At 45.0% G+C, this 24,311-nt stretch overlaps 1 protein-coding gene across 2 annotated transcripts in view; it reads left to right on the forward strand.

Moving 5' to 3' along the window:
• The window catches only part of TC2N (tandem C2 domains, nuclear), a 110,233-nt gene that overhangs the window by 16,481 nt on the left and 69,441 nt on the right, over positions 1-24,311 (forward strand). The window contains exons 1-2 of one of the 2 annotated variants that reach the window (XM_063948581.1): positions 2,311-2,441; positions 17,414-17,534. In XM_063948581.1, the coding sequence (XP_063804651.1) occupies positions 17,474-17,534 (61 nt within the window). In that variant the 5' untranslated portion in view covers positions 2,311-2,441; positions 17,414-17,473. Of the gene's footprint in view, positions 1-2,310; positions 2,442-17,413; positions 17,535-24,311 lie in introns of those variants that run through there. The other variant, XM_063948580.1, reaches the window with a different exon arrangement.

Below are 24,311 nucleotides of genomic sequence, written 5' to 3' on the forward strand. Positions count from 1 at the left end.
CGCAGAACTGCCGATTTTAAGCCTGATCACTGCAAACAAATTCAGCTAGCGATCAACTCGGAATGACCACCATTGTGCCTTATACCTATGCAGGGAAATGGCGCTGATGATCCCATCTGATTACTTTTGTTTACCCCCAAGAATGTAACAGCGACATAATGGGGGGATATGGTGCAATCAGGGAGATCGCTGGACTATTCAGGGAGTGAGGGAGATTACTACTATTTCAGGGAGTCTCCTGCGGAATGAGGGAGGGTACGCAACTATGATTTTAACACTTATCCATGCCAGAGATGATTTCAGTGTCTTGCTAAGATGAAAGTAAACTCTGCCATACAGTTCTAGCAACTCATAAGTTACTCTTTGCTTGTTGCCATATTTCTGTAGAATCAGCCACACTTCCCTTGCGTCTAGCTTTAGGTCAGGGGTGGGGAACCTTTTTTCTACCAAGGGCCATTTGGATATTTATAAAATCCTTCGGGGGCCATACAAAAATTATCGACTAAAAAATTAGCCTGCCCCCCAGTAGATATGCCCCCAGTCAGTTGTTATACCCCATTAGATATGCCCCCAGTCAGTTGTTATACCCCATTAGATATGCCCCCAGTCAGTTGTTAGGCCCCTAGTAGCGCCTCTTACACACACACATTAAAATAAGAAAAAAAAACACAATACTCACCAGCCCCGCTCCTGTTTCCGGACTGCTGCCCTCCGCCTGGCCGCCCGCTCCTCGGAACTATGGTAGTGCCTCACACGTACACTGCCTGAGCTGAAAGCCGGAGTTCAGGAGTGAGCTCCTGCTGAGGAGACGGAGCCGGGCGCCCGCTGGTAACGAAATCTCAGCAGGCGCCCGGCATCTCCCTCGGTTAGGTGAGCCTGGCCGGGCCTGATTTTAGTGGTTTTGCGGGCCTTATACGGCCCGCGGGCCTGAGGTTCCCCACCCCTGCTTTAGGTGATGGCAGAAATCATGTACCATTTTTACGTGCCTAAGAGGTGTTTATAACAAGATCCTGCCACAATATATATCCCAGCATATTGCAGCGATCCGTAATAATGTGCCGCAGTAGTATAGCAGGCTGAGATTCACCAGCAGACCAGCGCTTCCATAAATGCCCGCATAGTAGTAATACCCGGCAGAGACAAGTGAATATACCATATTTGTTGGGTATACTGTAGTAGCTTTGTCACTTTATAAATGGCCAGATTCCTCCATCTCCATAGAGGTCTCTTGGGGACAGCGGTAGGTGGCGGTAAATGGGTTAAGCCTTTGATTAATTGCTCTTCACCGATTTATTAATAGAGCTGTGTATCTCTGTGCCACAGTTCTCATCTCCGTCCGCCTGCAGTAGACCCCCCTCCATATTCCCTCCGTACAGTGTCATGAGAAGTAAGGGGCGAGGAGGCAGAGCAGAGTGGCCAATAAGAAAGGCGCTAAGCAGCCATTGGCAGGCTCCGGAGAGCGATGGTGTGGCGGTTATTATTATCATCATATATTTATATAGCGCCTGCATATTCCGTTGCGCTTTGCAAGTGGTCTAGCAATTATACATATAAGCGATGGTCTAGAATGGATTTACAGAACCTTCCCATTACACAAACATTAAATCACACAATAAATTTCAGCATTTAAAAAACAAACAAACAAAACAATTCTTGTTTCAGATAAATGATACGTCTAGCCGTGCCGCGGTAATGCTGAACTATGGGCCTAATGCGCAGTGGCGCGATTATCTGCAAACTGCGCATGTGCTGCGATTATCTACAACCTGCTCATGCGTCAAGGCGCCACTGCGATAAGAGACAGAGGTGTTAGCGCAGTGTTTATGGGGAGTGGTTGGGGAAACGCAGGTGGTGTCATGGCCATTTCCGTGGCGTGTATCTGCCGTCAGCTGCGAGTTCATACGTGCAAAATCATGGTGCCTGTGTTGCTGTCCCTGTGGCCGGTCTGCGCAGCCGTAGACCAAACGTTAACCTCGATGTTCTCCGTATTGGCGCACAATCCGCTAATGTGTACGCAGTTGCGAATGAGTTTGCAATGACTCCGGCAGGTGTCTCTTTTAATTTCTGGGCGGCAGCTTCATGTGCTAACAGCAGCAGCTCCGTAGCCTAGAGAATGGCACTTGTATTTGTGTGCAAACATTAATTGGGCCCTATGTTGTGTTACTGTCCCTCTTGTGTGTCTGACTTGTGGCTCCTGTTATTATATTTCCCTTTTCTACTGGCTGCACCAATGATCCCCCAGCCCTGGGCGTGACACACAGGAGGTGGGAGGGGAGCCAGCGTTCTGCAGTCCGGCACCTGCTAGCTGGGCTCATTGTGTCCTCAGCTGGGGAATGCAACTTCTGTTGTGTGACAGTAACACAACCCAAACTGTAATTGCAGCAATGGGCTCTTACAGTCAGCATTGGCGCAAGTGAGAGAGTTGTGCAAGTGTGACACAGGTATGTGATATTGTCGCTTTCTGCTCAGTTGCGTGTTTGCTTCTCGCTAACCTATAATCATCTGGGACGTAGATTACTGTATACCATTGTAACTTGTAATAGAAGGAACCGTATTGCTCAGGGTATAATCAATGTGTAATTTGTAAAACGCTCTTTGTTCCGCAAGGTGACTGTCATGTAATAGATCTTCAGTATAACCTTTGTGTAAATGTATAGTTTAATCAGCGTATAATTAATTCATGTATAGTTTAATTAGCGAGAAACCGCCGTATATACGTAATATGCATTAAAGTAAGAACAGTGAAAGAAAAATAAAACACTCAAGAATAAATAAAAAAATCTGTAATATTTAAATTAGCGTTCTCTAGTTACAGTACATGGGGTTTGTAATTGTAGACAAAGTATAGTCTGTGCAATCTGTGGCTCCGTGTTTACTGCATAATATACTTCTATTTAATAATATATATATTTTTTACTTTATTATATTATTGCTAATAAATTGAATAGAAAAATAGAAGTCAGTTTGAGTTACTATTAAAATCTGAGAAATCGTAGGTTTATAAATAATTTAGTATTGGACAATCTGGTTGGGTGCGCCGTACGGAGGAAATGCGGTGTATATGGGACTGTGGCCCATGTTTGGTGGCCAGCAAAACAGCATACACAGGGGGTCATTCGGGTTTGTTAGCAAACCAAAAAAATTAGCAGTTGGGCAAAACCATGTGCACTGCAGGGGAGGCAGATGTAACATGTGCAGAGAGAGTTAGATGAGGGTGGGTTATATTGTTTCTGTGCAGGGTAAATACTGGCTGCTTTATTTTTACACTGCAAATTAGATTGCAGATTGAACACACCACACCCAAATCTAACTCTCTCTGCACATGTTACATCTGCCCCACCTGCAGTGCAGCGTGGTTTTTGCCCAATTGTTGACTGATTTGGTTTGCTAACAACTCTGAATAACCCCCACAATCCCAAATCCTGCAGAAGAAATAGCCAGGGGGGCTATTTATCAAGCCTTGGAGAGAGATAAAGTGGAAGGAGATAAAGTACCAGCCAATCAACTCCTACCTGTCATGTTACAGGCTGGGTTTAAAAAATGACATTTAGGAGCTGGTTGGCTGATACTTATCTCCAACCACTTTATCTCTCCCCAAAGCGTAGTAAATAGACCCCCAGGTCTGTTGCGATGACCGTGTCCATTTGTAGAAAGCTCAGTGTTATGTCTTTGGTAGAATTGTTGATGATCGTCCTGAAGTCTCCTTTATTATAACCCTGTGTGCGGCTCTGGTTACCGCCACTCATATAACAAGGTGCACTTATTCCTGAGGAGAGGTTATCGGCGACGCTTATCAGAGGTTTTGTGTTGGAATCTTACAGATATTAGTACAGAGAATTTCCATGGGGGGTTGGAGGTAACAGCGATAGCGCTGTATGTTTTGGCAGACGTTACATTGAAGTATTAAGTGACCATCTGTGAAGTCTGTAGAATTTCCCTGACTGATATGGCCCTATTGCATCAGAAAGGCTCCATCCCCTTGAAGTATGTATAAATAAGATTAAATATGACGTCTGGATATAGCAAGAACCTGTTATCAACTCTGGCAGACCCGACATAGCCCCGGCCACGCGTTTCACCGCAGCACGCAGCTGTCAGGACCTGGACACAGGAAGGATGTTTAAACAGTGTTTAAAGCACAAATGATTCTCCCTCGCACAATAGTCATGAAAGGCGTTGATTTTACACCCTTGTGTCTGGCTGGTCTACCTAGCGCACAGCAAGATACAAGGCTACTGGAGAGGCCTCTGTAGACTAGCAGAGCACCAAGGTGTGCAGAGCCAGGAGAATCTGAAGAGCATTGGGTGCATTGTACTGACTCCACAGTCCATGCAGCCACCACGTCATTATCATCACCCATCAGAAAATAAGTCTTTTTGGGTTTCTCTTAAAATTCTGATTGGTTTATAGGTCCTCAAACTCGGTCCTCAGGACCCCACACAGTGCATGTTTTGCAAGTAACCCAGCAAGTGCACAGGTGTATTAATTACTCACTGACACACTGTAAAAGGTCCACAGGTGGAGCTAATTATTTCACTTGCGATTCTGTGAGGAGACCTGCAAAACATGCACTGTGTGGGGTCCTGAGGACTGAGTTTGAGAACCTGTGGTTTAGCCTCATTAATTGGTGAAATTACTTGAGAGTGTGGCACTTGTGCTTGAAGTCTTTTATTGCATTTTAGGGCATGTTAATTAACAATTGCAGTTTACCCCCCAAAATAAAAGTTCCTTATGGCGGAAATAAGGTATGTCTATTCGCCTAATGTATCATTTCTGAGTCGCAGGGGCTGGGAAAACGCGCCCATTCTGGTGACAAGAAGTAAAGTGATTGAACTATGTGATCACTTAACATCCTGCTTTGAACCCCCGCTGCTGTACTGCGCACGCACCAACATCCGGCAGAACATGCGCAGGCAGACAGCACCAGAGAAATAAATCTGCGCTTGTAGCCCATAGGCCATCTGAAGATTGGAGGTTTATGCATTCCTATATACTGGGGATGTGACATGTCTGTGGGTCTTGTAAAACAGCTCTGATAAATGAGCCTCTCAGTGTGTCTGGAAACGCATCTCGTCACCAAAGTGCAACAGACAAACTATTTAAGTCTTTATGAAATGTTTAGGAAAAGATCTCCAGTCTGGCAGCTGGTGCAAAATTCACATCCTTTGCTGAGTGACACGGCCGTAATGAATAACCCTAAAAGTGCGCCCTATTCGCGCTCTCATTATGTAACCTCGCTCTGCAAATTGAAATCTCGTTGCTGCAGTGCTCTGCAGAATTTGGTCCTGCACCTTCTCTCGGCTGTGGAGACCTTCTACTCTACTCGGCTCCTTCCCTTGGCCTGGCCAATGTCTCTTCCACTGCCAATGCCAACATCTGTAAACCTTCAGTGCAAAATGTAGGTGCACATTGCGAGCGGAGCCTATTTTTCAGCTGCACCTCAGCTGTTTGACATTTCCTAGACAATCTCCAACGTGCCAGAGACACAATCATTCTATGGCACAATATAAACTACCAAATATAATCAGTTTTACTTTTTGATCTTTTTTGTATAGTTTTTTGTTTATTATTTTTTGTAAAGTTGTCCTATGATACCGTATATCAGTATGTATAAGTAGTCCTATGCTACCGTGTCTCAGTATGTATAAGTAGTCCTATGATACCGTATCTCAGTATGTAAGAGTAGTACTATGATACCGTATCTCAGTATGTAACAGTAGTCCTATGATACCGTGTCTCAGTATGTATAAGTAGTCCTATGATACCGTATATCAGTATGTATAAGTAGTCCTATGCTACCGTGTCTCAGTATGTATAAGTAGTCCTATGATACCGTATCTCAGTATGTAAGAGTAGTACTATGATACCGTATCTCAGTATGTAACAGTAGTCCTATGATACCGTGTCTCAGTATGTATAAGTAGTCCTATGATACCGTATCTCAGTATGTAACAGTAGTCCTATGATACCGTGTCTCAGTATGTAAAGTAGTCCTATGATACCGTATCTCAGTATGTAAGAGTAGTACTATGATACCGTATCTCAGTATGTAACAGTAGTCCTATGATACCGTGTCTCAGTATGTATAAGTAGTCCTATGATACCGTATCTCAGTATGTAAGAGTAGTCCTATGATACCGTATCTCAGTATGTAACAGTAGTCCTATGATACCGTGTCTCAGTATGTATAAGTAGTCCTATGATACCGTATCTCAGTATGTAAGAGTAGTCCTATGATACCGTATCTCAGTATGTAACAGTAGTCCTATGATACCGTGTCTCAGTATGTAAGAGTAGTCCTATGATACCGTATCTCAGTATGTAAGAGTAGTCCTATGATACCGTATATCAGTATGTATAAGTAGTCCTATGATACCGTATCTCAGTATGTAAAGTAGTCCTATGATACCGTATATCAGTATGTATAAGTAGTCCTATGATACCGTATATCAGTATGTATAAGTAGTCCTATGATACCGTATCTCAGTATGTATAAGTAGTCCTATGATACTGTGTCTCAGTATGTATAAGTAGTCCTATGATACCGTATATCAGTATGTATAAGTAGTCCTATGATACCATGTCTCAGTATGTATAAGTAGTCCTATGAAACCGTATCTCAGTATGTAAGAGTAGTCCTATGATACTGTATATCAGTATGTATAAGTAGTTCTATGATACCGTATCTCAGTATGTAAGAGTAGTCCTATGATACCGTATCTCAGTATGTAACAGTAGTCCTATGATACCGTGTCTCAGTATGTATAAGTAGTCCTATGATACCGTATCTCAGTATGTAACAGTAGTCCTATGATACCGTATCTCAGTATGTAAGAGTAGTCCTATGATACCGTATCTCAGTATGTAACAGTAGTCCTATGATACCGTGTCTCAGTATGTAAGAGTAGTCCTGTGATACCGTATCTCAGTATGTAACATTAGTCCTATGATACCGTATCTCTGTATGTATAAGTAGTCCTATGATACCGTGTCTCAGTATGTATAAGTAGTCCTATGATACCGTATCTCAGTATGTAACAGTAGTCCTATGATACCGTATCTCAGTATGTAACATTAGTCCTATGATACCGTATCTCTGTATGTATAAGTAGTCCTATGATACTGTGTCTCAGTATGTATAAGTAGTCCTATGATACCGTATCTCAGTATGTAACAGTAGTCCTATGATACCGTATCTCAGTATGTAAGAGTAGTCCTATGATACCGTATCTCAGTATGTAACAGTAGTCCTATGATACCGTGTCTCAGTATGTAAAGTAGTCCTATGATACCGTATCTCAGTATGTAAGAGTAGTACTATGATACCGTATCTCAGTATGTAACAGTAGTCCTATGATACCGTGTCTCAGTATGTATAAGTAGTCCTATGATACCGTATCTCAGTATGTAAGAGTAGTCCTATGATACCGTATCTCAGTATGTAACAGTAGTCCTATGATACCGTGTCTCAGTATGTATAAGTAGTCCTATGATACCGTATCTCAGTATGTAAGAGTAGTCCTATGATACCGTATCTCAGTATGTAACAGTAGTCCTATGATACCGTGTCTCAGTATGTATAAGTAGTCCTATGATACCGTATCTCAGTATGTAACATTAGTCCTATGATACTGTACCTCAGTATGTAACATTAGTCCTATGATACCGTATCTCTGTATGTATAAGTAGTCCTATGATACCGTATCTCAGTATGTAAAGTAGTCCTATGATACCGTATCTCAGTATGTAACATTAGTCCTATGATACCGTATCTCACTATGTAACATTAGTCCTATGATACCGTATCTCAGTATGTAACATTAGTCCTATGATACCGTATCTCAGTATGTAACATTAGTCCTATGATACCGTATCTCTGTATGTATAAGTAGTCCTATGATAACTTATCTCCGTATGTAAAGTAGTCCTATGATACCGTATCTCTGTATGTAACAGTAGTCCTATGATACCGTGTCTCAGTATGTAAAGTAGTCCTGTGATACCGTATCTCAGTATGTAACATTAGTCCTATGATACCGTATCTCAGTATGTAACATTAGTCCTATGATACCGTATCTCAGTATGTAAAGTAGTCCTATGATACCGTATCTCAGTATGTATAAGTAGTCCTAAGATACCGTATCCCAGTAAGTAAAGTAGTCCTATGATACCATGTCTCAGTATGTAAAGTAGTCCTATGATACCATATCTCAGTATGTAAGAGTAGTCCTATGATACCGTATCTCAGTATGTAAGAGTAGTCCTATGATACCGTATCTCAGTATGTAAAGTAGTCCTATGATACCGTATCTCAGTATATAAAAGTAGTCCTATGATACCGTATCTCAGTATGTAATTAGTCCTATGATACCGTATCTCAGTATGTAACAGTAGTCCTATGATACCATATCTCAGTATGTATAAGTAGTCCTATAATACTGTATCTCAGTATGTAAGAGTAGTCCTATGATACAGTATCTCAGTATGTAAAGTAGTCCTATGATACCGTATCTCAATATGTAACAATAGTCCTATGATACTGTATCTCAGTATGTAAGAGTAGTCCTATGATACCGTGTCTCTTTATGTAAAGTAGTCCTGATACCGTATCTCAGTATGTAAAGTAGTCCTATGATACCGTATCTCAGTATATAAAAGTAGTCCTATGATACCGTATCTCAGTATGTAATTAGTCCTATGATACTGTATCTCAGTATGTAAAGTAGTCCTATGACACCGTATCTCAGCATGTAAAGTAGTCCTATGATACCGTATCTCAATATGTAACAATAGTCCTATGATACTGTATCTCAGTATGTAAGAGTAGTCCTATGATACCGTGTCTCTTTATGTAAAGTAGTCCTGATACCGTATCTCAGTATGTAAAGTAGTCCTGATACCGTATCTCAGTATATAAAAGTAGTCCTATGATACCGTATCTCAGTATGTAAAGTAGTCCTATGATACCGTATCTCAGTATGTAAAGTAGTCCTATAATTCCGTATCTCAGCATGTAAAGTAGTCCTATGATACCGTATCTCAATATGTAACAATAGTCCTATGATACCGTGTCTCAGTATGTAAGAGTAGTCCTATGATACCGTATCTCAGTATGTAAAGTAGTCCTATGATACGGTATCTCAGTATGTAAGAGTAGTCCTATGATACCGTATCTCAGTATGTAAAGTAGTCCTATGATACCGTATCTCAGTATGTAAGAGTAGTCCTATGATACCGTATCTCAGTATGTAAGAGTAGTCCTGATACCGTATCTCAGTATTTAAAGTAGTCCTATGATACCGTATCTCAGTATGTAAGAGTAGTCCTATGATACCGTATCTCAGTATGTAAGAGTAGTCCTGATACCGTATCTCAGTATTTAAAGTAGTCCTATGATACCGTATCTCAGTATGTAAGAGTAGTCCTGATACCGTATCTCAGTATGTAAAGTAGTCCTATGATACCGTATCTCAGTATGTAAAGTAGTCCTATGATACCGTCAGGGCTGGCTCCAGGCCTACTAGCACCCTTAGCGGGAAAGTTTCAAAATGCCCCCCCCCCCCCCGTGCGCTCCTGGAAAAGTGGGCGTGGCCTCACAACTTCTTATTGTCAAACTATAAATAAATATATTTTCATACCCCCTCTACGCACACAATTAGCAACCTTACTTACACGTAACAGCCACAGTAGTGTTCCTTACACATAATGTCTCCAGTACAGTGCCAGATACACATAATGTCTCCAGTACAGTGCCAGATACACATAATGACCCTACGCAGTGCCATATACACATGATAAGCCCCCCAGCAGTGCCATATACACATGATATGCCCCCCAGCAGTGCCAGATAGACATGACATGCCCGCCAGCAGTGCCAGATAGACATGACATGCCCCCCAGCAGTGCCATATACTCATGATATGCCCCCCAGCAGTGCCAGATAGACATGACATGCCCCCCAGCAGTGCCATATACACATGATATGCCCCCCAGCAGTGCCAGATAGACATGACATGCCCCCCAGCAGTGCCATATACACATGACATGCCCCCCAGCAGTGCCATATACACATGATATGCCCCCCAGCAGTGCCATATACACATGATATGCCTCCCAGCAGTGCCAGATAGACATGACATGCCCCCCAGCAGTGCCATATACACATGACATGCCCCCCAGCAGTGCCAGATAGACATGACATGCCACCCAGCAGTGCCATATACACATGACATGCCCCCCAGCAGTGCCAGATAGACATGATATGCCCCGCAGCAGTGCCAGATAGACATGACATGCCCCGCAGCAGTGCCAGATAGACATGACATGACCCCCAGCAGTGCCATATACACATGATATGCCCCCCAGCAGTGCCAGATACACATGACATGCCCCCCAGCAGTGCCATATACTCATGATATGCCCCCCAGCAGTGCCAGATAGACATGACATGCCCCCCAGCAGTGCCATATACACATGATATGCCCCCCAGCAGTGCCAGATAGACATGACATGCCCCCCAGCAGTGCCATATACACATGACATGCCCCCCAGCAGTGCCATATACACATGATATGCCCCCCAGCAGTGCCATATACACATGATATGCCTCCCAGCAGTGCCAGATAGACATGACATGCCCCCCAGCAGTGCCATATACACATGACATGCCCCCCAGCAGTGCCAGATAGACATGACATGCCACCCAGCAGTGCCATATACACATGACATGCCCCCCAGCAGTGCCAGATAGACATGATATGCCCCGCAGCAGTGCCAGATAGACATGACATGCCCCGCAGCAGTGCCAGATAGACATGACATGACCCCCAGCAGTGCCATATACACATGATATGCCCCCCAGCAGTGCCATATACACATGACATGACCCCCAGCAGTGCCATATACACATGATATGCCCCCCAGCAGTGCCATATACACATGATATGCCCCCCAGCAGTGCCAGATACACATGACATGACCCCCAGCAGTGCCATATACACATGATATACCCCCAGCAGTGCCATATACACATGATATGCCCCCCAGCAGTGTCAGATACACATGACATGACCCCAGCAGTGCCATAAACACATGATATGCCCCCCAGCAGTGCCATATACACATGATATGCCCCCCAGCAGTGTCAGATACACATGACATGACCCCCAGCAGTGCCATATACACATGATATGCCCCCAGCAGTGCCATATATGCACATGATATGCCCCCCAGCAGTGCCAGATACACATGACATGACCCCCAGCAGTGCCAGATAGACATGACATGACCCCCAGCAGTGCCAGATACACATGATATGCCCCCCAGCAGTGCCAGATAGACATGATATGCCCCCCAGCAGTGCCAGATACACATGACATGACCCCCAGCAGTGCCAGATAGACATGACATGACCCCCAGCAGTGCCAGATACACATGATATGCCCCCCAGCAGTGCCAGATACACATGATATGCCCCCCAGCAGTGCCAGATACACATGATATGCCCCCCAGCAGTGCCAGATACACATGACATGCCCCCAGCAGTGCCAGATACACATGATATGCCCCCCAGCAGTGCCATATACACATGATATGCCCCCCAGCAGTGCCATATACACATGACATGCCCCCCAGCAGTGCCAGATAGACATGACATGACCCCCAGCAGTGCCATATACACATGGCATGACCCCCAGCAGTGCCATATACACATGATATGCCCCCCAGCAGTGCCAGATACACATGATATGCCCCCCAGCAGTGCCAGATACACATGACATGACCCCCAGCAGTGCCATATACACATGATATGCCCCCCAGCAGTGCCAGATACACATGACATGACCCCCAGCAGTGCCAGATACACATGACATGACCCCCAGCAGTGCCAGATACACATGACATGCCCCCAGCAGTGCCAGATACACATGATATGCCCCCCAGCAGTGCCAGATACACATGACATGACCCCCAGCAGTGCCAGATACACATGACATGACCCCCAGCAGTGCCAGATAGACATGACATGACCCCCAGCAGTGCCAGATACACATGATATGCCCCCCAGCAGTGCCTGATACACATGATATGCCCCCCAGCAGTGCCAGATACACATGACATGACCCCCAGCAGTGCCAGATAGACATGACATGACCTCCAGCAGTGCCAGATACACATGATATGCCCCCCAGCAGTGCCAGATACACATGATATGCCCCCCAGCAGTGTCAGATACACATGACATGACCCCCAGCAGTGCCATATACACATGATATGCCCCCCAGCAGTGCCATATATGCACATGATATGCCCCCCAGCAGTGCCAGATACACATGACATGACCCCCAGCAGTGCCAGATAGACATGACATGACCCCCAGCAGTGCCAGATACACATGATATGCCCCCCAGCAGTGCCAGATACACATGATATGCCCCCCAGCAGTGCCAGATACACATGACATGACCCCCAGCAGTGCCAGATAGACATGACATGACCCCCAGCAGTGCCAGATACACATGATATGCCCCCCAGCAGTGCCAGATACACATGATATGCCCCCCAGCAGTGCCAGATACACATGATATGCCCCCCAGCAGTGCCAGATACACATGATATGCCCCCCAGCAGTGCCAGATACACATGATATGCCCCCCAGCAGTGCCAGATACACATGACATGACCCCCAGCAGTGCCAGATAGACATGACATGACCCCCAGCAGTGCCAGATACACATGATATGCCCCCCAGCAGTGCCAGATACACATGATATGCCCCCCAGCAGTGCCAGATACACATGATATGCCCCCCAGCAGTGCCAGATACACATGACATGCCCCCAGCAGTGCCAGATACACATGATATGCCCCCCAGCAGTGCCATATACACATGATATGCCCCCCAGCAGTGCCATATACACATGACATGCCCCCCAGCAGTGCCAGATAGACATGACATGACCCCCAGCAGTGCCATATACACATGACATGACCCCCAGCAGTGCCATATACACATGATATGCCCCCCAGCAGTGCCAGATACACATGATATGCCCCCCAGCAGTGCCAGATACACATGACGTGACCCCCAGCAGTGCCATATACACATGATATGCCCCCCAGCAGTGCCAGATAGACATGACATGCCACCCAGCAGTGCCATATACACATGACATGCCCCCCAGCAGTGCCAGATAGACATGATATGCCCCGCAGCAGTGCCAGATAGACATGACATGCCCCGCAGCAGTGCCAGATAGACATGACATGACCCCCAGCAGTGCCAGATAGACATGATATGCCCCCCAGCAGTGCCAGATACACATGACATGACCCCCAGCAGTGCCAGATACACATGACATGACCCCCAGCAGTGCCAGATACACATGACATGACCCCCAGCAGTGCCAGATACACATGATATGCCCCCCAGCAGTGCCAGATACACATGACATGACCCCCAGCAGTGCCAGATACACATGACATGACCCCCAGCAGTGCCAGATACACATTGCCACTTGCATGAGCACTTGTGGGCGGCGGGACAGACGCTGCGGCTGCACAGTGCAGGGACTTGGCTCCAGGGCAGGCTCCAATATGGCAGCGCGAGCTAGCGGCGCCCATTAAGTGTGGCGCCCTTTTCGGCCGCTCTATTGGAACGTGCCTGGAGCCGGCCCTGCGTGGAAACAAGGCCAAACAACTCAACTATGCATGAAAACATGGGAACTGGGGAGCAGAGACATGGCAGCAGGGGCTCTGGACGGAGGAGTCACAATGTGAAATATCCGGTGTAACAGAGGGCAGTGTGTTCCCTGGAGGACTGGAGAGCGGTACAATAATGAGTCTGCAGCAGTGACGCATGGCGGAGGTTCCCTGCAGGTTTGGGGCTGCATTTCAGCAAATGGAGTTGGAGATTTGGTCAGGATCAATGGTGTCCTCAATGCTGAGAAACACAGCCAGGTACTTATCCATCATGTAATGCCATCAGGGAGGCGTCTGATTGGCTTCAAATGTATTATGTAGCAGGATAACAACCCCAAACATTCAGCCAATGTCATTATGAACTATCTTCAGCATAAAAAAGAACAAGGAGTACTGGAAGTGATGATATGGCCCCCACAGAGCCCTGATCTCAGCATCATCAGTCTGTTTGGGATTACATGAAGAGACAGAAGGATTTGAGCAACCTACATCCACAGGAGATCTGTGGTTAGTTTTCCAGATGTTTGGAACAACCTCCCTGCCGAGGTCCTTTAAAACTGTGTGCAAGTGTACCTAGAAGAACTGATGTATCCAACCAGGCGGGTGATGATAGCAATCACTTATTTACCAATATTTTTCTGGTTCCTTCAGTTCTGGTGAAGCATCTATTTGGCTCCTGTTCCACCTTTAATATTAATGACCTCTTTGTGGTGAATTCATGCAAAACATAAAAAGGTGGACAGACCATAGTGCATACCATCAACTTTTTATTATTAAAAGATATTAAAATGCCAAAAAACATGAGTACCAAATATAACCTTCTAGGGAAGGTACATAACAAAGCATATAGGGGTTATATTGGTATAATGCTCCCCCTACTGAGCTGTACCAGGCAGCACTGACAATCCAACACCAACACGTTTCAACCCTCAGCAGGTCTTTTTCAAGGTGTACTGAGGATCTGTTTGTGCTTCGAAAGTTCTATCATTCCCACAAGGCAGCAGGAGCAGAGAGCAGCCATTGCTGTGTCTGCCAGTAGGAATAAAGGAGAAGATAATTCGAGATGGAGACAGAGAGACAACAGCTATCCCCAAAATAGATGGAATGAACAACGAACAGAGAGGAAATTTCGAGAAAGACAGTATCCATCCAGACCCACTCGTCCAAACTTTCGAAGCACAAACAGATCCTCAGTACACCTTGAAAAAGACCTGCTGAGGGTTGAAACGCGTTGGTGTTGGATTGTCAGTGCTGCCTGGTACAGCTCAGTAGGGGGAGCATTACATCAATATAACCCCTATATGCTTTGTTATGTACCTTCCCTAGAAGGTTATATTTGGTACGCATGTTTTTTTAGCATTTTAATATCTTTTAATAATAAAAAGTTGATGGTATGCACTATGGTCTGTCCACCTTTTATGTTTTGCATGAATTCACCATATAGAGGTCGTTAATATTAAAGGTGGAACAGGAGCCAAATAGATGCTTCACCAGAACCGAAGGAACCAGAAAAACATTGTGAAATAAGTGATTGCTATCATCACCCGCCTGGTTGGATACATCTAACAGGTTTTTGCCTACTGGAACTGTTTAACTACCAATTGACTGAACTTTATTAATTAAAATTTTGGACTTTTATATATATTTATGTTCTAAAGTATCCTAGAAAAGAAAAGTGCGCAGGAATCCTTCTATCTTCTATGGTTCTATTTGTGGATTGGTGATATTCACGTTTGAATCCTGCAGCCTTTTTATCAACGAGGCGCGCTAAGTGTATATTTTCTTTTTTATCTAGAAGAATTGATGTTGTTTTGAAAACACCAAATATTGATTGGATTGAGATTTCTCTTCTGTTCCTTTACTTTGCATTTTGTTAATTGAGAAAAAGAAACTATTAACACTTCTAGAAGGTTATCAGATTTTCAAAGGCACAAGCTGAGGAGAAAATTGCCCAGTCAGTGGGTATAGGAGGCAAAACTTTTTTTAGGTATATAAGCAAAAGGAGAAAAACAAAAGGCGGAATAATAAAACTAAAGACAGAGACTGGGAGTCTTGTGAGGGGGACAATGTAATAGCAGATGATCTTAAATTAATAATTATTTTAGCTCAGTATTCACTAATGAAAGAGAGGGGAAGGGGCCACAGTTAAGTTGCAGGGATATTCAGGAAAATGAAACAATTATTTACATTTATGTTTCTTTGTTTGAAAGCATTCTTACTTTGCAGATTTTTTCCACACCTGCCTAAAACTTTTTCACAGTACTGTGTGTGTATATATATATATATATATATATATATACATACTAAGAAAATTCTCACTGCGACACCAGACTATATATCGAAAGGTTGTAATTAATTAAACAATTGAATATGTGTTCCCACAATACATTTAACAGTAAATACTATTATACAAGCTTTTAAAACTTGTGTGCTCCGTCTTTTGCTTGATTGCCAACCTCTGCGATGTGTGTTCATCTATTAATCCAAAGAATCAGAAATATACCCACTCACGAAAATCACCCAAAAAAGGCCAATTAGTTGAAATCAGGTTTCATTTTTATAAGAAATGTCTAAAAATGCTAATTAATAAAGGTGTGGCTTCCACTTATACAATGGTGTCTATCAAACCCGCCACTATAGAAGAGATGGAGTTTGTCCCATCTATACCCCTCCAATTAGGAGCTCAAAGACACCAGGCTTCCAATGTGGTGATTAGATATGGCACCTGCCACTACGCGTTTCGTCCTACACAGGACTTCTTCAGGGGTATAGATCAATCATAGCTTAAACACCCAGTGTTTTCAGAGTTTGAGGCAGAGTCTTTCATACAGGGGATTCATAGCATTAAATCAGGCTTTTCACCAATAAGGGTGATGCTGGCCAAAACAGTGCATTCAAAATTCACAGCAGTGTTAGAACTGGAGTCCTCATAAGGAGTATCCACAATATCAGAGCATATATGGTTTTCCACCAATACAGCTTGGAAAACACTTCCCAACTGTTCTTAGAGTCTACTTGCTCAGTTGGGAAGTGTTTTCCAGGGTGTACTGGTGGAAAACCATTTCCTTTACTTTCTTTGGATATCTTTATAAAGGTTGGGTTCCACTAATAGAGAATCCACTTAGAGGAGGAGCTTTACATAACTGATCGCAGGTCAGAACAATTTTGGTGTTTTATATATATATATATATATATATATATACAGCCATACACAGTATACTACATCTATGCGGGTTGGGTATGGGTATTGGGATCTCACCGGTCACCATACCGACGCTGGGATCCCGAGGTTTACATTGCTGGCAGGAGGGGGCGGGTGCAATGAAGCCCCTTGCGGGTTCGCTGCGCTCGCCACTGGTTCCATTCCCACTCTCTGGGTTTTGTGGGAATAGTTCCTTGTTAGTCGGCATGCCGGTGTGTCGGTATAGTGACTACATCCCATCTATGCAGCAGGTATCCCAGACCCCATGGATATAGTATACAGTGTGGCCTGGTGCATTGCTGCATGTGGGCGGTGTGATGAAATACCGCTGGGATCCCGGGTGTACGTTCTGGGAATATGAGATTACATCTACTACAATCACATTCTCCTTATCTCATGTTTGGCCAGAATGACACAGCTCTGCCGCTCATTTGCATAGCCCCGCCCCCCGCAGTCCCTGCACAACATGTAACATTTCCTCTGTGTTTCACTTTCTCCCTCTGGTTATAGAAGCATTTGTGGTGCACCTGGTCTCCGATCGTCTATGACAGCGAGCCCGGCGCACGTAGGATGGCTGCGGAGTTCATAAAGAGCTGCTGTAAAGGGTGTTTTCAGAGCGACCACCGGAAAGGTAGGTGGGGGTTTATGTCAGTAAGGAAAGGTAGGTGGGGATATCAGTCAGCAAGGAAAGTTAGGTGGGGGTATCTGTCAGTAAGGAAAGGTATGTGGGGATGTCAGTCAGTAAGGAAAGGTATGTGGGGATGTCAGTCAGTCAGTAAGGAAAGGTATGTGGGGATGTCAGTCAGCAAGGAAAGGTAGGTGGGGGGTATCTGTCAGTAAGGAAAGGTATGTGGGGATATCAGTCAGCAAGGAAAGGTATGTGGGGATGTCAGTCAGCAAGGAAAGGTATGTGGGGATATCTGTCAGTAAGGAAAGGTATGTGGGGATGTCAGTCAGTAAGGAAAGGTATGTTGGGATATCAATCAGTAAGGAAAGGTAGGTGGGGGGTATCTGTCAGCAAGGAAAGGTATGTGGGGATATCAATCAGTAAGGAAAGGTATGTGGGGATATCTGTCAGTAAGGAAAGGTATGTGGGGATATCAATCAGTAAGGAAAGGTAGGTGGGGATATCAATCAGTAAGGAAAGGTATGTGGGGATATCAGTCAGTAAGGAAAGGTATGTGGGGATATCAATCAGTAAGGATTGGTATGTGGGGACATCTGTCAGTAAGGAAAGGTAGGTGGGGATATCAATCAGTAAGGAAAGGTATGTGGGGATATCAGTCAGTAAGGAAAGGTATGTGGGGATATCAGTCAGTAAGGATTGGTACGTGGGGATATCTGTCAGTAAGGAATGGTATGTGGGGATATCTGTCAGTAAGGAAAGGTACGTGGGGATATCTGTCAGTAAGGAAAGGTACGTGGGGATATCTATCAGTAAGGATTGGTATGTGGGGATATCAGTCAGTAAGGAAAGGTATGTGGGGATATCTGTCAGTAAGGAATGGTGTGTGGGGATATCTGTCAGTAAGGAAAGGTACATGGGGATATCTATCAGTAAGGAAAGGTATGTGGGGATATCAGTCAGTAAGGAAAGGTACGTGGGGATATCTGTCAGTAAGGAATGGTATGTGGGGATATCTGTCAGTAAGGAAAGTTACGTGGGGATATCTGTCAGTAAGGAATGGTATGTGGGGATATCTGTCAGTAAGGAAAGGTACGTGGGGATATTTATCAGTAAGGAAAGGTATGCGGGGATATCAGTCAGTAAGGAAAGGTACGTGGGGATATCTATCAGTAAGGATTGGTATGTGGGGATATCTGTCAGTAAGGAAAGGTATGTGGGGATATCTATCAGTAAGGATTGGTATGTGGGGATATCTGTCAGTAAGGAAAGGTAGGTGGGGATATCTGTCAGTAAGGAAAGGTATGTGGGGATATCAGTCAGTAAGGAAAGGTACGTGGGGATATCTATCAGTAAGGAAAGGTATGTGGGGATATCTGTCAGTAAGGAACGGTACGTGGGGATATCTGTCAGTAAGGAAAGATCATTGTGAATAGTCAGTAAATGTGTTATAGAGAGGAAGGTTCCTGTTACTGTTGGTGCAGTGCATACTGCTGAACAGAATTAGAATATAAAAGTTTTTGCTCAGGGTTACACACAAGTAATTGCACCATGGTGCACAGGTGCCCTCACACTTACCTGCATTACATGGTGCACAGGTGCCCTCACACTTACCTGCATTACATGGTGCACAGGTGCCCTCACACTTACCTGCATTACATGGTGCACAGGTGCCCTCACACTTACCTGCATTACATGGTGCACAGGTGCCCTCACACTTACCTGCATTACATGGTGCACAGGTGCCCTCACACTTACCTGCATTACATGGTGCACAGGTGCCCTCACACTTACCTGCATTACATGGTGCACAGGTGCCCTCACACTTACCTGCATTACATGGTGCACAGGTGCCCTCACACTTACCTGCATTACATGTACCTGGCTGCAGTGCACAGAAACCTGCCAGAGCTCAGTGGTTCTGTGAGTTCCGTGTGCCGGAATATGAGTGCGTCCCCTGCGCTCCTACACAGCGTACAGTAAGCCACCTGTCCTATGTTACTCTCCTGTGACCGCCATTATGTCACTCACTGCTAATACATTGGGGAAATATTTGTTGTATATCACATTATAAACACTTTGCACTATTTTGCACCAGTATCACATACAGATAACCACATGATTTTAGTATCACTCAATGTATTAAATGGCTTTTGGAGCAGTTTTTGTGAAAAACTGCTCCAAACCCTTTAATTTTATTTTTTATTTTTTTTTGTAACCCAGATCGTATTCCCAGTACTTACAATGGGAAATGTGATGTGGCCGAATTTACTAAGGAATAAATGTGAAAAAACACTGCAGTGTGCCCTGTGATAATGTCACCAGCTCAGGCCGCAGTAATCACAGGGCAGCACTGCGATAGGCAGCCTTTTGCCCAGCTCTCTCTGTCCCTGCATGTGATAATTGATACATCCCTGCGATGTACTCAATTATCGCAGTGCGTGAATGGCCAATATTATCACGGGTGGTCTTCAGTATGCCGGCTGTCGGGATCCCGGCGCACAGTATACCGGCGTCGGAATCCCGACAGCCGGCATACCGGCACTTATTCTCCCTTGTGGAAGTCCACGACCCCCCTGGAGGAAGAATAAAACAGCGTGGCGCGCGCAGCGCGCCACCGCGCCCGCAGCGTGGCGAGTGCAGCGAGCCCGCAAGGGGCTCATTGGCTCGCCACACTGTCGGTATGCCAGCAGTCGGGCTCCCGGCGCCGGTATGCTGGTCGCCGGGAGCCCGACCGCCGGCATATCATACTACACCCTATTATCACATGACATCCTCATCATCAGATGCGGATGGTGATAAATCGGCCCCTCAGTCACACACAGATATACAAGTGTCACGTATATCACACTAATCAGCCTCATGTGTCGTGTCGCATTATGTTGTGACTTAAATGCGTTTTCGGTAAAAAGCAAAAGAGACATCCGACGCTAGAAAATTCTCATATGACCTGGCGAGCCAAGAGGGGCTGTTTGGCGTGACTGCAGCGGAGATGTATGAGGACACATCTGTACCTATACATACATACATACATACATACATACATACATACATACGTGCATACATACATACATACATACATACAGTACATACATACATACATACAGTACATACATACATAGATACAGTACATACATACATACATACATACGTGCATACATACATACAGTACATACATACATACATACAGTACATACATACATAGATACAGTACATACATACATAGATACAGTACATACATACATACATACGTACATACATAGTTTACATATATAAATAGCATGAGAAATCCGGTAAACACCAGAACAGCAGCACACCATTATAGTATTTGAAAAAAGATACTATATAAACCGCAATTCCACATGTCGCATGTCGCAGTTCTACCAAACATGAACGTGAATAGCTGCTGATAAGTATATATAGCGCTAATACTTGCACTTTTGTGAACTGATGGTTTTCCAGACAACTGGAATTGTGGTTTATAAAGTATCTTTTTTCAAGTACAATTATTCTACATAGGCTGAGTGTGCATCCTTGCTGTATACAGTATACCGTATATACCAGGGCCGGACTGGCCATCTGGCACTTCTGGCAAATGCCAGAAGGGCCGATGGCCACGTGGGCCGGTCCAGCGGTCACTGAGACACGCTGCTGCTCAGTCCGGCGGCAGCATGTCTCAGCTGTCAGGAGAGGAGAGCGCCCGCCAGTGCGGCTGTGTCTGGCGCGGTGGCGTATAGCGGACTTCAAACCAGCCGCCGGTTCGTGAGCCAATCAGAGCTCGCGGACCGGCAGCCAATCAGAAGCCGCCGGTCCACGAGCTCTGATTGGCTCACGAACCGGCGGCTGGTTTGAACGAAGTCCGCTATACGCCGCAGCGCCAGACACAGCCGCGCTGGCGGGCGCTCTGCTCTCCTGACTCACCCCCGTCCCTCACAGCCCGGAGGAGCAGCAGTAGCAGTGCAGCACTGGCTGCTGTGGAGGCATTTGTATACCTGGCACTGTGGGGGCAATTGTTTACCTGGCACTGTGGGGGCATATGTATACCTGGCACTGTGGGGGCAATTGTTTACCTGGCACTGTGGGGGCATTTGTATACCTGGCACTGTGGGGGCATTTGTATACCTGGCACTGTGGGGGCATCTGTATACCTGGCACTGTGGGGGCAATTGTATACCTGGCACTGTGGGGGCAATTGTTTACCTGGCGCGGTGGGGGCATTTGTATACCTGGCACTGTGGGGGCATTTATGGATCTGTCACTGTGGGGGCATTTGTATACCTGGCACTGTGGGGGCATTTGTATACCTGGCACTGTGGGGGCAATTGTGGATCTGGCACTGCACTATTGGGGGCATATAATGTAAATTTTGGCTCATACTGTGTGATATAATGTGAAAGAGGCACCAGTACTAGATAGTATAAGGGGTCCTACTATTGTGGTGCATAATGCGTATAAGGGGTGTATGGTGTGGTAAACTACACTGAAGGCCACGCCCCCTTTTGACTGGCCATGCCCCCTTTTCCGGAGCGCGCGCGCCTTCGGAGCGCGCTTATTTACAAACTTCACATTTCCATACCCCCACTTAAAAATTTCCACTTCAACCACTGGTTGTGTGTATTTTAATAGAGAATGATGTACGCTTGTATGTTGTTAGAATATTAATTATATTTGTAAGAGCATCGACTAATAAGTGGGAGGAGTCAGGAATAGTAAGGGGAGGAGTCACAGAGGTGGGCCTGTGTGCTTCAAAAATGCCAGGGCCTATTTTTAGTCCCAGTTCGGCCCTGGTATATACTGATACATATATATATATATATATATATATATATATATATATATATATATATACTCACACATGACCGGCACTCCAATTGAACATAATAGTAGTTTGCCCCGGTGCCCTCAGTGATAAGTATATGCAGGAGAGCAGAGAAGCGGCACTCACAGGACCAATAAGATATCAACATTTCAGTGGGGTGCCAATCAAGTTAGCGACTCGAAATAGGTCCCGACCCCAGAGCCGGCCCTAACCAATTTGATGCCCTAGGCAAGAGTTTGGCTGGTGCCCCCTAGCACCGCCGCTAGTTCGGCAGGAGACGCCTGGCATGAGTCAGCTGGTAGCTCTGCTAACATCGGGAGCCTTTTGTTTATGAAAGTACATCATATTATTTGCATTACTAGGTGGCTAGGATGCACAAGAAGCTTCTGCTGATTAAAATGATATGTAGCATGCCTGTATTCTGTGTGCGGCTGTATCTGCATACAAAATGCTACATTACAGTGATTTCCAGGAATACACTGCAATGTAGCATTTCGTATGCAGATACAGCCGCAGTCACACACAGAATATAGGCATGCCACGTATCATTTTAATCAGCAGAAGCTGCTGGTGCCCCTAAGCATACCAAATGCCCTAGGCATTTGCCTAGTTTGCCTATGCCTAAGGCCGGCTCTGCCCGACCCCACTGAAATGTTGATATGTTATTGGTCCTGTGAGTGCCGCTTCCTCTTATACAGTATATATTGTCATGATTGTCTGTCAGTGTTATGTATAAATGTATGTCTCCTGGTTCAGCTTGGGTTGTTAAGGGCCTGAGGACGGGGCTAGTCCCCGAAACATGTTGGTACAATTAAACTGACCTATCTACTTTTACAAGAAGCCTGTCCGAGTGCCTCCTCTTTTCCATGTTTATATATATATATATATATATATATATATATCTGCAATTATATTTACTGGCAATTGGTTGGACATGACTGAGCCTGGAACTGGCGCTGCTCTACCTCCGTGGCTGCTGGGCTGTGATGTCAGCTGATGCCCTGTGACAGAGGTGAGGTGTGATATGGAATACAGGCAGCCCTGCTGGGAGGCTCCAGGTTTGCACAGCTATTTACTAAGGGAGGTCATACAGAACACATGTAGTATCACGTCCTTTCTATGTTGGCCCCTCTGCTGACCTGGGGCATGAGGGCCACAGAGCTAGGACTTAACCCTTTGCGTATCACTCCTATGTATCCAGCTCACCTGCATTACCCCACCACCCACATCTTATGGGATAATATTACTAATACAGGTCGAGTCTCCCTTATCCAAAATGCTTGGGACCAGAAGTATTTTGGATATGGGATTTTTCTGTATTTTGGAATAATTGCATACCATAATGAGATATCATGGCGATGGGACCTAAGTCTAAGCACAGAATGCATTTATGTTACATATACACCTTATACACACAGCCTGAAGGTCATTCTAGCCAATATTTTTAATAACTTTGTGCATTAAACAAAGTGTGTGTACATTGAGCCATCAGAAAACAAAGGTTTCACTATCTCACTCTCACTCAAAAAAAGTCCGTATTTCGGAATATTCCATATTTCGGAATATTTGGATATGGGATACTCAACCTGTACTGTAATGCAAACATATAATCAAGCTCGCTATAAAAACATTTATCTTCAGATCATTTTGTCTGCCCTAAATTTATCATACATTTCCAGACGTGTCAGTAAACGCAGTCACTATCATCTAGTCATCTCCCATTCGCACTAATAGAGTCCAGTGACGCAGCAATCTCACAGCTGCACTAATAGAGTCCAGTGACGCAGCAATCTCACAGCTGCACTAAGAGAGTCCAGTTACGCAGCAATCTCACAGCTGCAGTAATAGTCCGGTGACGCAGCAATCTCACAGCTGCACTAAGAGAGTCCAGTGACGCAGTCATCTCCCATTCGCACTAATAGAGTCCAGTTACGCAGCAATCTCACAGCAGCACTAAGAGAGCC

This window comes from Pseudophryne corroboree, chromosome 12, assembly GCF_028390025.1.
Source record: "Pseudophryne corroboree isolate aPseCor3 chromosome 12, aPseCor3.hap2, whole genome shotgun sequence".
Lineage (NCBI taxonomy): Eukaryota > Metazoa > Chordata > Amphibia > Anura > Myobatrachidae > Pseudophryne > Pseudophryne corroboree.